At 35.9% G+C, this 17,494-nt stretch overlaps 1 protein-coding gene across 2 annotated transcripts in view; it reads right to left on the bottom strand.

Annotated features, from left to right (window-relative positions):
• Positions 1 to 1,440: 1,440 nt before the first annotated feature.
• Positions 1,441 to 17,494, bottom strand: part of ALCAM (activated leukocyte cell adhesion molecule) — a 119,765-nt gene continuing 103,711 nt past the window's right edge. The window contains exons 10-15 of one of the 2 annotated variants that reach the window (XM_058186312.1): positions 17,269 to 17,404; positions 16,778 to 16,909; positions 13,945 to 14,073; positions 11,757 to 11,795; positions 9,102 to 9,219; positions 1,441 to 1,557 (exon numbers count right to left, since the gene is read on the bottom strand). In XM_058186312.1, coding sequence (XP_058042295.1) covers positions 1,470 to 1,557; positions 9,102 to 9,219; positions 11,757 to 11,795; positions 13,945 to 14,073; positions 16,778 to 16,909; positions 17,269 to 17,404 — 642 coding nt within the window. In that variant the 3' untranslated portion in view covers positions 1,441 to 1,469. The remainder of the gene's footprint in view (positions 1,558 to 9,101; positions 9,220 to 11,756; positions 11,796 to 13,944; positions 14,074 to 16,777; positions 16,910 to 17,268; positions 17,405 to 17,494) is intronic. The other variant, XM_058186311.1, reaches the window with a different exon arrangement.

Here is a 17,494-nt window from a genome sequence, read left to right as displayed (position 1 = left end):
AAATGTATGACTTCAGAAATGAACCTTTTCTTTGAAATGGCACAAAATTAGTACATTGGAATGAACCAAATTGTTGATCTAGTCTTCCTCACTGCCTACATAGATACTTAATATTTCCTCCTGGTGGTATATTTCAGACTTGGAATGAGTTGAATCAATCACTTATGGCGCTCCTGGTTCATTCAGTGGGTATAAATCAGAAGTACTTTTATTATGACAGCTACAGTAACAGAATCTTGCGAGTCTGAATGTGCTTTCCCTCTCTCATTTTATTTTCATGTGAACTAGAGAGAGGCAACATGCCTACCATTCCTGTCCTATTATTCCCTTTCATTATATCTAATTAATATAGTTATTATATACTTATGCTCATATATATGCTTATATATTATATAGTTGTTACATGTCAAAGCTTATATATACTGTTATGACAAAATAAATAAATAAAATAAATTTTCTCAAATTAGTTTCTTGGCCTGGCTGAAACCCCACTTAATTAACTGTTGCCAGGATAGTAACTCTTCCTTTTTTCCCCTATGCCTGATACAGCAGAGGTCACCAACTGGTGGTCCATGGACCACTGGTGGTCCATAAGAAAATTTTGGTGGTCTGCAGAAAAATTATTTGCTTTTTTAATATTGCACTAAATCAGGGGTCATCAAATTACGGCAAATTACATGCAATGAATGTTTGTGTTGCTGCAGAGTCTCCCCCTTCAGGATCTTTTTGTATGGATCAGAGGAGGGGAGAAATTCCAACTTGGGGTCTGCTTTGGCCTCCTGGTGTGGGGCTTTGGGCTGGACTGGAGGGAAGTGCTGCTGGTGGCAAAGAGCCGAAGGGCCTTGTTCAAGTGGGACTGTATCATGGCCTGGAACTGGCTGACCATCTCAGCCCGCTGAGCCTCCAGGCACAGGTACCTGGCCTTGCACTCCCACAGGTTTTCCCTCTGCTTGGAAAGCCTATGCTCATAGTCCTCAGTGAGATACTTCTGCTTAGCCTCCTTCTCGGTCAGATTCAATTTGAACTGAGCCAGCTGTTTTGCCAACTTTTCTCGTGGTGGCTGCTTAGCTCCAACAACTGCTTATTGTTGGGGTCCTAAGGAGCCAGGGCAGAGAGGTGATGAGTTGGTCACGCCCATCCAATCACATGACCACCTATCCACACCCACCCAACTGGTCATTAGGCAGATCATATTAGTGGTCCATGGGATTTAAAATTATGAACTTAGTGGTCCCTGAGGTCCGAAAGGTTGATGACCCCTGTTGTATAGGATTGTCTAAGACAGCACTGGTTCAGTTGGCTATCAAGTGTAACTTATAGCAGAGTTAGATTTCTCTTGATATGAATACATATAAGAAATTCTTTATCCCATAATTTAACTAGTGTAAGGATTAAATTATATTCAGAGGAGATAATACATTATAAAGTTGTTAAACATACCTGGAATGGCAACCAAATAGTTTGGTGTTTCAAGCTTCCAATTTATGATTGTTTTCTTCTAACTTTTTATTTTCTTCTATATTTCCAAGATCTTTAGCTACATGTTTTGAAGCTGATCTGAAACATAAATAAAAATACTAATGTCTCATCTTGCTGTTATTATATTCAGTTACTGGATAAGATGCATATCATTTTGACTTCTGCAGCATAAAATTGTTCCACTACCAACACAAGAATCTGATTTTATTGGCAAATGAAAGACTCTAAAATAGTGAATCCTGGAATAATATAACCAGAATGACAATTTTCAAATTCCATTTTGTTCTCATTTATAAAAACGTACATTAACTTTTTTAGCTGGAAGAACTATTATCAGGATTTAATTCATGTTTCCTTCAATATGCATATTAACACCGAAATACTATAAACACATTTTATCATTAAAATACTCAATTTATATGGACTGAGATAATACCTAATTTAATGAAATCTAAACTGAAGGACAATTAAAATCTAGAAGACATATCTTTCTAACCGGCTTCTCCTTCTCTGTGAAAAACTGATTTAGAAGATTTCAATTAATTATGAGCAACTATTGCTTATTTCACTCATACCATCCCATAATTCTGATACTATTTTATCCTACAAACATGTAAATTTTATCTCATTCTAATACTTATATTTTCTTTTCCAAAGCAACGTGTAGGATAAAAATGCAAATTTATTTACTTAGTAGAATTTATTTATGCTATTTTTACAAAATATATTTTGTAATATAACACAGGCTGTTTTTGCAGATAGTCACGAGAAGGACTGGCCCAATTTCTATAGGCCTCCAGGTATCTCTTGAACCCAAAACACTCATAAATGCATATCCACAGAAAACCTCTAGATGTTCAAGGGAGGTAAAGCAAAAAGGAAGCATGACTAATTTAAACCAAGACATACATTTTTACTGATAAATTCATGTTTTAATTGACTGGGGGTCTGAGTAATTCGATACACTTTAAAGCTTTTATTATATAAAGAAAACTTTCACAATTTATTAAGGTGAGAGGCATCTATATCAATGTGATAACATATTAAACAGTTTGGCTTTATGAGGTATGTGGCCAAACCCACATAGATGCTACAAATGACTTCCCTTCGGGGATCCTATAGCTACCACCTCTTCTAAAGAAAAGATTAATGAGCTGATGTCTATGTTCAATATGGATATTGAGCAAAAGATATCAGGAAAATTCAAGTGCAGAGCGCAGGGAAACAAGGTGTAGAAATCCTGTAAAGGCATATTGTTGGGGGAGGCATATAAAACTTGATGGTTTCTTTGGTTAGAAAACTGCAGATATTTTAGAAAAAGAAATTTAATTCATAAATAATATGAAGGCATATAACACAGAAACCATGTTATAGCTATAAATAATATGTAACAGAGAAAAATTAGGTCACAGTTATAGGTAAAACTTGGTGTGTCTCAGATACCATACCAGTTCTAATGTATAGCTAAGCCTCTAATTAGGTCCCAGTTATTTTTGTGGGGGGGTTTTTTTTGGTTCTTAGTGGAAAATGTATGACATTTTGATGAATAACTACAAATCTAAAATCACCTTTTATAATGCCATATGCTAAAATCTTGCCAAAGGGAGTGGTGGGGATTATATTAAAACAGCACAGACCAAAAACACACATAGAGAAATAACTTTCATAGATGTGATGAGAATAACTGATCAGAAGTACCTGAGAAGGATGATTGATAAGAATACCAAAATTAATGTGTGGGTTATATATTAGAGAAGACTTTAAAAATAGAAAGTACTTCCACCTCCTGGGCAGCTGTTTCTATTGCATATGTTGTCACTGTTTTCATCAAAGCAGCAATAATTATTTTATTATGACACACATGCATGCTCAAAATAGATTACCTGTAATAATCTTTCAAGTGTTTAGGTTTATTCTAAAATGATAGGTCTGGTAATTATCTATAATTTAGCAACATTCAGTTCCATTATAAGCCAATTGGTCCTCTTCATAAATTAATGTGAACTACTGACAACACATTGATATTATTATTGCAGGTAATAAAACAAGTTCAGCACTAGGTCTGCAAATCCAGCAAAGAAATAATAAAGAAAAATTTACTGATTGATCATTTTGATACATTTAAATAAATAAATGTTAAAAAAGGAAAAGGAAATAGACTATATGGATGGCAATAGAAGTAATAGCTAAATAAGAGCAGTGTATGGACAGTGTCATGCCATAAAAACATAAAATTAATTCTAGGCTTCTGTATGTAATACAAGTGCCAGACCACATGTTTAAGCATTTGAAGCCTAAATGCTAACTGATAGTGAGATGTGGCATAATAATTTCTATACAATATACCATTAAAATATGCTTTATCTAAAACTAAAACTAAACTAAACTAAAACTAACTAGTATTAGTTTTCTCATTTTTTAAGATATCAGCCAATGAAAGTGAATGGAAATGAAATTGTGATATAATGTGACATACATTTATCTGGTTGTGTATTTGGTTCTACTACTGTAATACAACATTAAAGTAGTAGAACAAATGCAATATGATATTATATGTTTTAAGTTATAGTATTAGTTAATTAAAAGTTAGTTAATTAAATTTCAAAGGTATTTCAAACTCTCCCTATGTAAAATAAATACAAATGGTTAGTTTTGCCTGAATAGGTAACTTTATAACTTGTTTTAGCTGGTGTACCAGATTGCTACTGATAGAGTAGGAAGAAAAAATCAGGAAGAAATTTTAAGAAAAGAAAAGGCCACAATGCAAGGCTCCTTATTTAGTTTAGCTTTGGGAAGCAATTTCATTCACTTTAATTAAACTAATTCAGGCCTTGTCCAGAAGTAGAACTGAACTCAGAAATGAACAGCTGGTCTTCTCTATAAAGTTGTGCTGTGATTTTGGCGGTCAGTAAATATTCCATGGATTTCTACACGGCAGACAACTTTCATATATGCATGAAGGCTTATCAAATGATCTGAAACTTTGCATTATCAGATTTATATCAGCAACCCTTTTCAGGCATATGATTTTTCTGCCTTCTGACTCGACATACAGTCACTAAGCATGTAAACTCCCACATTTAACGGAATCCCAGTTTACTTCAACTCATAGGGAATAACTGTAGAAAGTAACTTGCAGGCTAAGCAAGTTTTGCAAAGCAAAAACAACCCCCCCCCCCACTCCACTCTACTTTTCTGAGGAAAACTTAACAGGAGATATTCAAAGCCAAGGGCATAATAAGGTTTAGGAAAGTGTCATTTTTATTTTGTCTTCTTACTAATAAACAAATCAAATCTTGTTTATTTCATACATACTGAAACATTCATGTCCCTGAACAGCAAACAGTTATGCTATTTTAAGCATTGAATACTACCGTGTATAAGACGCACCTTTTTAGCCCAAAAAAGAGGGTGAAAATCTGGGTGTGTCTTATACACCGAATGTAGTCTCACCCACCTGCCGCCCCACACCCTTCGGAGGTTGTTGGCCACTGTGCGTTGCACAGCTGCGTGTCCTCATGAAAACAGTCTTGCATCTGCCGCGGCACTTCAAAGGGCCGCACTACAGCTGATCAGCGCTGTAGGCGGCTAGAAGACCGGTGCCTCTATTTTCAAAGAAGGTAGACCGGTGCGCTCCAAAAAAAGGCAAGTAGATCGGTTTGGCTCTGCTAGGCAGAATTCCATTTTTCTTGTTTTCCTTTCCCAAAATTAAGGTGCGTCTTATATTCCGGTGTATCTTATACACCGAAAAATACAATAATTTGCAGTAAATAAGACTTTTAAATACTGGTATCCACACTGAACTGACAAAGAGCTTACTTTACAAATAAGCAAATAGATGGACTATATTTTGAATTTTTAGGGTATACATCAGATAGTTAAGAAATCATGCTAATATGTGCTGTGCTTAATATGTGCTTAAAACACAATAAAATAGTAGCTTTTTCAAACAAAGAAAAAAATACATAGATTACACCACAGATTTTTTTTTTTCATATTTTAAACTTTTTAGCATGACATAAAGGAACGTGAGGAACACATAGAATTTCATGTTCTCTGAGCCTCAGTTAACATGCCTTAAGCCAACCCAGCAACTATACACATAGCAGCCAACTTCAGGCCATAGGGAGTATTTACTGATAACTATTACTCTGACAATATGATGTGTCATTTTGTTCTATTAAAGGTGCAAATGAACTAATTACAGTTACAGCATGTCCACTGCAATTACCTAGAAAGAGACTGTAATTAACATTAGTGAAAATTAATACCTATGGTAATTATTTCTATCTAACAACTGCTTCTTAAGACAACATAGTATCTGCTTATTTTTATTTTTAAATGACTTTGTTGATTAATTATAGCATTCAAACTTATAATCCTATTAGCTAACCATCTAATAAGTGGCTAGAGAAAGGACTGGTCTCATAATGATATACTTCTATTTTTAGTTGGGGGTAGATAAGTCCTTGCAACACCCCCATTCCCAAAACACTAAAACTGAGTCTAATTTTTTTTTCTTATGTATTTTCCTCATCATAAATGAGATGGATAAAAATTGCAGAGAAGCATTTTGTCTAAACAAATAATTCCATCAACACTGTCAGACTGTTTACTGAATCTGCACTACTATTAATCATCTCATAGTTCCCATCACCAATCTCTTTTCACTTATGACTGTATGACTATAACTTGTTGCTGGCAATCCTTATGATTTATATTGATATATTGACCATCAATTGTGTTGTAAATGTTGTACCTTGATGAACGTATCTTTTATTTTATGTACACTGAGAGCATATGCACCAAGACAAATTCCTTGTGTGTCCAATCACACTTGGCCAATAAAATTCTATTCTATTCTATTCTATGGATTAAGAGAAATGCAGCTTTGGAAACAAATGCTCCAGTTTTTGAACTATTTACATAAAATTTCATGTGCTTTCAAACAGTGAAGGTCTTCTCTGCTAAATGACCAGAGTGTAATTTCTAGAATTCTGATATATTTCTTTCAACCTTACATGGGAAAAGACCTGAACATACCAAAACCTGCACACACACACACACACACACACACACACACACACACATTCATAGGTTTTCACGGGTGTAGGTATGTAGGTCTTGGCATATTCGGGTCTTTTCCCATGTAAGGTTGAGAGTATCTTGGCAACGTTTCGACGAGGTCTCACTCATCATCTTCAGGCTGGTGCTTTCGGCTTCGTGCTTGTGTGAGCAAAGCGTGGTTGGAGCTGCCGTCTTTCTATAAATACTGGTGGGGAGATGGGGAGTGTTGCTGTGAGCGGGTTGGCTGGATGTGTGGTTGCATCTTGATTGGTAAAACTAACTCCGGACCCAGGATAACACACAATGCCACCATCAATCATCCTCACCAGATTCAAACCCAAACCCATCCCACAGACGAAACACAACCATCATCCAGAAGCCAGCCCATGCTGGCACCACTGGCTGCTGCGCCCCCCTCCGATCCCCACACAAAGCAAGCTGACACACGCCAGGAACACATAACAAGACCTCGGACTCGGAACCAAACCAAAACACGGGATGCTGCATCATAGCCATCTGCTCAAGACATCACATCACAGAACTTCAGAGGCCACAACACCAAAGCTCAGGAACAAAAGACTAGGACCACACCCACACAGGATGCTATGAAACAGCTGACCAATCTGCAAACACCCACTCCATCTACCAATCAAGATGCAACCACACAGCCAACCAACCCGCTTAGAGCAACACTCCCCACTTCCCCACCAGTATTTATAGAGAGATGGCAGCTCTGACCACACTTTGCTCGCATAAGCACGAAGCTGAAATCACCAGCCTGAAGATGATGAGTGAGACCTCGTTGAAACGTCGCCAAGATACTCTCAACCTTACACGGGAAAATACCCAAATATACCAAGAGATACATACATACATATACCGTATATACTCGAATATAAGCCGATCCGAGTATAAGCCGAGGTCCCCAATTTTACCCCAAAAAACTGGGGTAAACTGGGGACTCGAGTATAAGCCGAGGGTGGGAAATGAGGCACCTACCGGTCGGCGAAACCCTCCCTCCCTCGGCCGAGAAGGCTGGCGGCTCCCCCGCCCCGCCCTCTCACTGCACCGGCAGGGCTTCCCCGCGCTAAAGCAAAAGCCCGCCAAGTTCGCGCCGGCCGGTATAATGTGAAAAAAAGAAAAAAAAAAAACTCGAGTATAAGCCGTATATACTCGAGTATAAGCCGAGGGGACGTTTTTCAGCACAAAAAACGTGCTGAAAAACTCGGCTTATACTCGAGTATATACGGTATACATACATACATACATACATACATACATACATATTAACTGTGCCTAGAGTCTTCAGAGGCAACGTGATCTGCTCCATAGCACACAGAAGTCCTTAACTTACAACTGGTGGTTTTATGTTCTTTCAAAATTATGATGGCTTTAGAATTATTGTTAAATGTTCCCCCAACCCCTGTGGTCATGTGACTGTACTTTGGTTGCTTAGCAACTGAGTCATGTTTACGACTGGTTGTAGAAACCCATGATCATGTGGCCAGAATCAGCAACTGATTTTGCTGGTTTCTGGCATTATTTGCCAGTTTCTGGCAAAAAAAAAAAAAAGTCGATTCAAAAGAATGGGTTCGCTTAACAATTGTGCTGTTCACTTAATGACCACATGATCTGCTTATTGACTGCTATGAAAAATGTCAGAAAAAAGGGTTCAGTCACATGGATACCTCAACTAATCACGACGACTTATGAGTGGATATTAGGTTAGGAGTATTTGTCAGCAGCTCTGAATAGGCACTGACTGGGGTATTGTGTTTGCGATTAAGTAATCTAGTTTCTGACTGAAATACCTGTCTAAAATGCAGGAGGTGTGGTAAATCAAGAAAGTGGTTTATGAAAGTGAATTTCTATCATCCATAGGTGATTCACTATAGGTGAATAATTCTTTGGATTTACTTAATTAATATGTAAATTGTTTTTAGATTATGTTTTTACAATAATTTACCAATTCAGCCTGTACTTTTCCCACTGGGGATGTTTTAACTATATCTCTCTATCTCTATTTCTATCTATCTTTTGTTGAATTGAAAATCACTGCCTCTGCAGATGCCAGCCACTGCTTCCAATGAAATGTCAGGATATTAGAGAATTGGCCCATAGCCATTAGCCTAGATCAGGGGTGTCCAAACTTGGTCCCTTTAAGACTTTTGGACTTCAACTCCCAGAGTCCCTCAGCCAGCAAAGCTGGCTGAGGAACTCTGGGAGTTGAAGTCCAAAAGTCTTAAAGGGACCAAGTTTGGACACCCCTGGCCTAGATGCTCATCACCTTTTAATTGACACCAGCTGTGAAAGCCTATACCAGTATACTTTTTGTTCTCTCTCATTATTTATTTTTGTGCTTGATACATTCATAAATTTTTAAAAACCTGCAAACTGCCATGGAATTACTTTTGATAAAAGGAGAAGAAAATATTTTAGACAAATAAACATAAAAATATACTTTGCCTGTTTTTACAAAATGCTATAGAAAGCAGATTTGGTGAGTTAACATATTTTATTTCCATAAAACATTAAGTATGTCTGGGAAGACTTACTTTGATTTCTTCATGCATAGCCAATAAGCAACACCTGCAACCGTTGCTGCTAGAAGAAGACCAACCACGATTCCCACTATCAATTTTGCCTGATCATTAACATTTTCCCTATTATCATCTAAAACAAAAGAAAGAGATGATGGAGTGTCTTGAAAAAATATAATATGGAACACTCACTATAGATTATAATATCCAAAAACATTTTTTTAAAATTCAAAAACATATTTAAAACCAGCAGCAGCAACAAGTTATCATTATGACAGCATACACATTTACAGTGCAAAGATATATTGGCTGCAATCCTTAAATCATTTGCTTTACAAACATTTTGGTGTAGTCCTTATTTCAAAAGAATGGCACAGATATTCTGAGATTTTACAAATGAGATTTTTGCAGTCTGAGAACTGTCTGAAAAATCTACCTTTGCTGCATTAGAAGTAGGCAGAGCAATCCTATGCCCAATCAAGTTTTGCTAAACGGGATAAGCAATTTATCTCCAACTGTCAGAAGTAGAAGGAAGGAATACATTTAGTTTAGCTATTTGCCTATTGTTTGAAGCCTGAAATGTGGGGGAGTTCTTTTTTACTTTAATCCTTTTGCCTCACTCCTAGCTGACCTTCACAAATTTCCTTTAAAGGCTTTTTGAGCTTGAGATTTTCTAGTTCTGGGTGGAAAAGAAAAGGAAAAACAGAACAATCACACAAGTGCCAAATATTTTCTACTTTACATTAAATCTCAATGCAGATTTGGCATTATTGCTTCTCATCAAGGCTTCCTGTATGCACATTTACTTTCACTGAGTATAAATGCTGTTGGATCCTGTTTAAAAGCTGTGTTCTTGGTTATCTAGTCTGTTTCATCAGTTGTCATAACTCCACCTATCTGGCACCTTCAAATAGATTATTTTTGACAGTGCCAGAACACTTGAGCCATTATACTGGGTGAGGAACTAAGATAAATGGTTTCAGCTTCTTACTCTTGTACAATAAAATTTCTATCTGCACTTTTTCCTACAAAATAAAAAAAAAGGTTCTCAGTTAAGTCTATATAATAAATTATACGAAGATGATAGATAGATAGATAGATAGATAGATAGATAGATAGATAGATAGATAGATAGATAGACAGACAGACAGACTGACAGACAGACAGACAGATAGATAGATACCGTGTTCCCCCCAAAATAAGACCTGGTCTTATTTTCTTTTTGGTCCCAAAATAAGCACCAGTTCTTATTTTCAGGGAATGTCTTACCCACTTAGCTTAGGACCTCTGCAGACATTCCTCCCATGCTCTGACACCTGTTGCACGGCTGCCCGACTTCTGTGGCTGCTCATGGCAACTTTTGGCCAGATGTCATGTGGCTTTTTGTGCCTGTGCTGCCGCTTGAGGCTTGTCATGCTGGTGCCACAGTTCACAGTGGCGAGTTGTATTGTTGTGCACACAGGTGGCGGCACCAGTGCAACAAGGCTTGTGGCATCCTGCCATGAGCAGTGGCACCAGTGCGATGAACCTTGTGGTATTCTGACATGAGCAGTGGAACCAGCATGATGGTGTCCAGCCGCAAGCGGCTGCAGAAGTCAGGCAGCAGAGTGACAGGTGTCGGAGGCCTGGCTGCAGCAGTTTTAAGGTAAGCAGGTATGGGGCTAGCTAGAATTTTACGCCTGTACCTCACCCCACCTCGTAGAACTTGATCGTGGGTGGGGCATAACTAGGGCTTCTTTTTGGCATAGTGCTTATATTAGGTGTAGGCATGAAAATCAGGCTAGGGCTTGTTTTTGTGGTAGGTTGTATTTTTGGGAAAACCCAGTAGATAGATAGATAGATAGATAGATAGATAGATAGATAGATAGATAGATAGATAGATAGATAGATAGATAGATAGATAGATAGACAGATAGATAGATAGATAGAGGTACTACAGAATTAGGAGGTAAATATTGGAGTAAATGATCTAAGGATTACAGCCTTCTTTAAATACTATATATTAAATATTGTTAATTAATAAATACTAAATACAGTGGTACCTCGGTACTCATTGTTAATTAGTTCGGGGGAGGCACGATAAGTACAAAAAAAGAGTACCAAACAATTTTTTTCCATACAGAATAATATAGTGAGTCACAAGGCAGTCAACATCAACAAGTTCTAGTTTGTTCGTTGAGTTCCCAACAAATGATGAGTACTGGGACCATATTTTCATGTCAAAAAGTGTTGAGCATTAAATCTGATGAGTTTCAAAGGAATACCAAGGTACCACTGTATTAAATACTCATTTTAGTTCCATGTGAACAGCAATATAAATTTGTCAAAAATATATTTTTTTTCTCAAAAGTACAACTCTTTCTTACTATCCTTGTGTGCATAAGTTAGATTTAGATTTAGGCAAATGTTGGCTTTTCTGAAATCAGTTAAGACTTGGGACATTATTACTGTTTCTAATAAAAATAGCATAATGATTTTTGAATTAAACTTTTATTTTACATAGTTATGTATTAGTATCAGTACTATTTTGATTGCATAGTAGTAGTAAAACCTAGCATTTAAAATTACTTCTATTTATTTTCCTTTTTAGAACTCTACCCTTAATCCAGAAAAATAAGTATAACAGTTTGAATTAATAGTATTAAATGTGGAATATTTTTATGTTCTTACCACTTTTTTCTTCTGGTTCATCAGATTCTGGAATATTTACTGAAACAAAGGAACAACAACAAAATAAAGCTGCTGATATCTAAGTCACCTTTAAAATTTCCACCTTTAAAGATATTTAATAATCTATATTGCAGCTGAGCCCAAAATATTCTTAATGCAGCATCAGCTACAAAACAAAATGATTAATCTTATTTTTAAGGCAGCAATCTTTACTTTGGTATTTATAATGCATCATGTGAAAATGCTTTATTCTAAAAAATGACAAGTTTAATCTTACAAATGCCTAGTCAGAAGAAGTATTTATGTGTTGTTCTGTCCTGCATTTTGACTTTTTGTCACTTTATTACTGTAGACAGAGAGTTGATTAAGCTTTAGCACCATTGAATGAATTTAGAAGTCATCCTTTGATCAACTCTTCTAAAGACCCTGCACAGAATGAGAAGAGCCATCAAACAGTTCATGGGAATTGCCCTGGATAGCTCACTGAAAATTCCATAGTATAGGCTGCATAACTGAGAATATTAATTTATACATTTCAGGAATTTAGGAAATGGTATAGAAGTGTTCTCTATATTGAAGTAAATCTTTATAATAGGATAAGTTCATTCTTTGAATAATTAATAATTTGTCTACATAATTGTTTATTGTGCACAACTATGCACTTATTTGTTATGTTAAGTCTTCATATGTTCTTGTATATTTCTGGAGACAGCACATTAATCATAATTCAAAATTGGAAAATAAGAAACAGATAATTCAACAGCATTAATTACTGTTATAATTTCTTCATATGGGAATGTACCGTAATCGTGTGTGAAAGACAACTACTGAATAATTATAATTAGTGACAATGATTATAATTCTTCTTGTCATGACCATACTGAGTTCATATATAATGCACATTTATCCATTAGTTTCCACAAAATTTCCTTTCCACATTTAGGACAAGAAATTGTGCACTGTTGGTTATCTCTTAAGGAAAAGGATTGGTTTAAGTCAGGGCTGTCAAACTCGGAGCCCGTGGGCTGGATGCGTCATGTGCTGACCACGGCCACACCCGATTTAGCAAATGGGAAAAAGTCACAATACGTCATTTGACGATAACGTGACAATGAGAGTTTGACACTCCCGGTTTAGTAGAATGATTCAAAGCATATTGTTAATATGAAATTTTCATCTAAAGAACCTATTTTAAAATCACTGCTCTGCTAAATTGCATATTCAGTAAAAGCTGATTTCCCATTAGTGCTATGCTGACTAGAAGAAAAATGAGAAACTCAAAAACTACATGCGCTGAATAAGAGTGTTGACTATCATTAATGGCTCTCAACTCTGACAGCATCCTAAATTATATTTAAAAATGAAAACAGAAGTTTCTCAATATAGTCTGTTATAACCATTAGTTATGAAGACATAATGCAGTCCAGGTCGGGGGTAGCATTAATTTAAAATTGGTAACCTGTTATAAACCTTAACAATAGTCTACCATAGCATACCATCTCAGTAAATTCAATGGACTGCATTTCTTAGTTAATTAATAATCAAACAATAAATCAATCAAACAATAATTAACCATTAATTAACAAAGCTATTTATTGACCAATCAAGGGGAAGAATATGTCTATATAGACGGAAGGAAAAGTTTTACCCTGTTTACCCAGCCATCTCTTTTACCCTGTTACTATGATGCAAGCAAGGTCTGGATTAAGTGGTTTCTCTGCCTTTAGATATCAACCCACCTATAGGATTGCTCTTTTAAAAAGAAAACAGGTAGTTCTCAGATTACAAGAATTTTTTCAAAAGAATGACAACAAGAATGGAATATATAAAAACCAAGAGACAATGAACTCTTATTATATGATCTGATAATATGGAGACTTATTAGCTAGCAGCGTATAAGTACAAGCAAATTCATTTTGCATTTCTGCAGATATTCTGGAAAAACAACAAATATCAGAAATTAGCATGGTAACACAAATCTAAGAAATAAGATGCTAATATACATGCATTTTGTTAATGGAAGGACAATGAAGTAACTCAAACAAAATTCTAACCTGGAGCAACCTACATATAGCAAGAATACTAAGAACTGTTTATGTAAAGGTAAATGAATAAGGAAATATGATCACCTTTGGTCTTTTCCTCATCTTTCTTCTTTAATATATGAAAAATAAATAAACATACTTACTAGCAGATACGTTCAAAGAGGTGACAGCTCTTTCTAGTAGATTTTCAGCAATGCAGGTTAATGTAATATTCTCTTCAGGAGCAATTTTGATTTTACTAATAAATTTTCCATTGATATATTTAGTCTCTTCTGTCTGGAAATAAGTTTTTAAAACAGTTATTTCAAAGTTGAAAGAATCTGTAGGGGCAGGTTTGTATGTGTGCATGCCTATCCACTCTCTTTGGCTATTTATACTGATGACATACATGCATGAACCACATAGTACCTTGACTTATCCTGCAAATTTATTTTCATGTGTTTGATTGTTTATTTATTTAATTTATTTATTTGCCACCCGTCTCTCTGATAAGGCAACTCTGTTAATAGGTAAATCTGTCATTTATATCTACTGCTGTTGTCTCCAGATCTATTTTCTATGCTATTAAAATGGGATTTTTTGCTCATTTTTGCAATTACATATACCGCAATACTGGCAAATACATGGACTGGTCTGCAGAGATTCTCAGTCATCCAGGTCATGGTTGTCCCAAATGTGCTTTTTCAGGAGACAACTGGACTTTCTTGTTGGTTTTTTTGAAGACATTTTGCTTCTCATCCAAGAAGCTTCTTCAGCTCTGATAGGATAGTCGAGAATGGAAGGATTTACCATATTTTTCAGTCTGTAAGATGCCCCCCCCCAAAAAAAGTGGGTGGAAATGTCTTTGTGTTTTATAGAGAGAATGTTGCCAAAGCCCCACCCACCCACCCACCGGACCCCACGTCTCAGCAGCACCTCCCTGCCTCCTTGCAGCAAACAGCAAACAGCCCGGTCAGGTTCAGCACAGCCTGATTTAGCATGAGCAGTTGATTGGCAGTTGGATCGGCCTCTCAGTTGTTCCAGGCTGCAGGGATTGCTGCTACCCATTGCCGCCTATTGCCGCCTCTGCACGCCCCACGCAAATTGCTGGGAGGCAGAGACAGATTTTTTTTTCTTGTTTTCCTCCCCAAAAGCTAGATATGTCTTATGCTCCACATCTTCTTATAGTGAGAAAAATACGACATATTCCTTGCAGACAACTGGTAATTTGAATTCTTTTAGAGGGTAATTGAAGCAGTTGGAGGTTTATCTATGTCCTCAAGGTCACCTGAGTAGTGCTCCCATACAGTTACAATTTGGGATGAACACCCTTTGAATGGTATGAGAGGAGGAATGGATTTGCAGAGGAAAAATTGCAGACTATAGGAACTAGGAGCAGTACTCAGGTGACCTTGAGGACATAGATAAACCTCAAGTGCTTCAACAACCTTCTAAAAGGATGCAAATTACCAGCTGTCTGCAAGGAATATAAATCCTTCCATTCTTCACTATCCTGTCAGAGCTGAAGAAACTTCTGGGATGAGAAGCGAAACATCTTCAAAAGAAAAAAACAAAAAAGTCCAGTTGCCTCCTGAAAAAGCATGTTTGGTACATGGACTGGTCCATGCATTTTTTTCTTAGCAATACTTTGGAAGCAATTTTCCATTGCTCACTCCCTAAGATGAGAGGGAGTGATAGATCCAAAGTCACTGATTTCATGCCAAAGACAAAACTAGAACTCAGTTCTCTAATTTCTAGTCTGATATCTTAGTCACCCTCTCTCGTTATTGGTTATTCATATATATTTAATTTGCAAAATTTATGATCCAGTTAATTGCATGCTATGCATGTATGTGTGTATATAAAGTAAATTAACCATAAGAAAACCAGTGCACTTCTGGTTTTATATTGGTAAAACAATATTATATACTCTAGGAACTGCTGAAAACCTGTCCCCTACACTTGACTATGAGTATGACACTACTGTTACATTATTTTTATATAATTTGTTTAATTTAGTTTTTGTTTGTTTTTATTTTTTATGTATACCACACAAATTATGATAGTTTGCCTTGCAAATTCTTTAAATGAATACATAATTAACTATTATTTGAAATTGTATTTGAAACAGAGTACTATACCTTCATTTTCTTTTTATATTATGAATTATACGTATAATTAATTAATGGTAAATTGCTCCAGTAAATTATATATAGATAATGTACAGATCACAATGCATACAAAAAAACCCAAAGAATTACCGGATGACCAAAAAAACCCTACATCCCAGTAAACAGCAACCCAATACAGAAATTGACAACCTGATCAAGAGAACCATGAAAGTCCTCATCTAGATAGATAGAATAAGATGAGGTTATGATTTCAGTTGATATCACAATACTTTACATCCAGAGGCCCAGAACTAGCAAAATAATCCATGGCAACACACCCAACCAAACCAAATACGTTAAGATCCAAATCATGGAACTCATCAATCTCTTCTTCACTACCTACTTTCAATTTGATGGACCAATATACCAACAAATCATAGGAACACTCTTGAGATCACCACTCTCAGAAAGCAGAGACTTTAATGCACCATCTGGAAACTATAGTACTCCCACACATACAACTAAAAGTATGGATCTGATATGTAGATGACATCTTTGCCATAATAAAAAAGGAACAACTAGAGGATAAACATGAAATAATCAACAGCATCTTCAAGGAATAAAATACATAAAGGAGATAATAAAATATCAACACACTATCTTTCCCATCCTCATCAGCAGAGGAAATGCAACAAATTAGAAAAACCACTCACATTTACTAAATGTTCCATTACCAAAATAACCAGAACACCAGAAAAAGGAAGCAGACCATCTTTTAGAATTTAGTCTGATAATGAAACAACCAAATTCAGAGAACAGCAAGAAGTTCACAATATTGTATCTACTGTAGTTGAAATAAACATGCAAAAAATAATGAGAAAATTACTTGCTTTATTTATGACACCTCCACTGCTAGTCCACTGTACTGCAGGTTTGGGAAATCCTTCGACATGACAGGCTATAGTTTTATAAGTTCCATCTGGGCTGGTTCTCTTTGACATTTTGATCTGAGGCTTTCCTTAAAATGCAAAATAATTTTTTAAATTGTTTATTTATTTATTGCTACATTAATAGTACTGAATCACTATGGGATTCAAGACCAATTAAAATAGCATTATTAAACAGTGCAAATTTGAAACCAATTGATCTAGATATTCATGCCCATTTTTTTCATGTCCCATGCACACACAGACACACAAAGCTGAATCGTGTAAAATATTGTTATTTCTTAAAAGCTAGCTAAACACCTTTAATTTTATTTCTATTTGCAGTGTTAGATTTAAGTGGGTATTTTATAGCTAGTGAGCATTTCATAATTATGTAGCAACATACAAACTAAACACAACATCAATATAAAATAGTAGGAATCTACATTACCTTGTACTATCAGTGTCAGAATTTGACTTTTCTTTAAGCCTTCAACTTCTTGTAGAGTTGTTTCACAGATGTAATTTCCCGCATCTTGATACTGCAAACTTGAAAAAGAAGGACTTGACCTCATTCTGTTATTATCCTGTAAAAAAATAATAAATGCCCATATCCTTAGGAACCTACTTTCTTCCAGGAAAAAAAAAATAACAAAGTTATTCAACACAACTAGCTT

The sequence above is a fragment of the Ahaetulla prasina genome, chromosome 5 (assembly GCF_028640845.1).
Source record: "Ahaetulla prasina isolate Xishuangbanna chromosome 5, ASM2864084v1, whole genome shotgun sequence".
In the NCBI taxonomy this organism is placed as follows: Eukaryota; Metazoa; Chordata; class Lepidosauria; order Squamata; family Colubridae; genus Ahaetulla; species Ahaetulla prasina.
The sequence above is the reverse complement of the archived record's forward strand: the minus strand, read 5'-3'. Positions and strand labels throughout refer to the sequence as shown.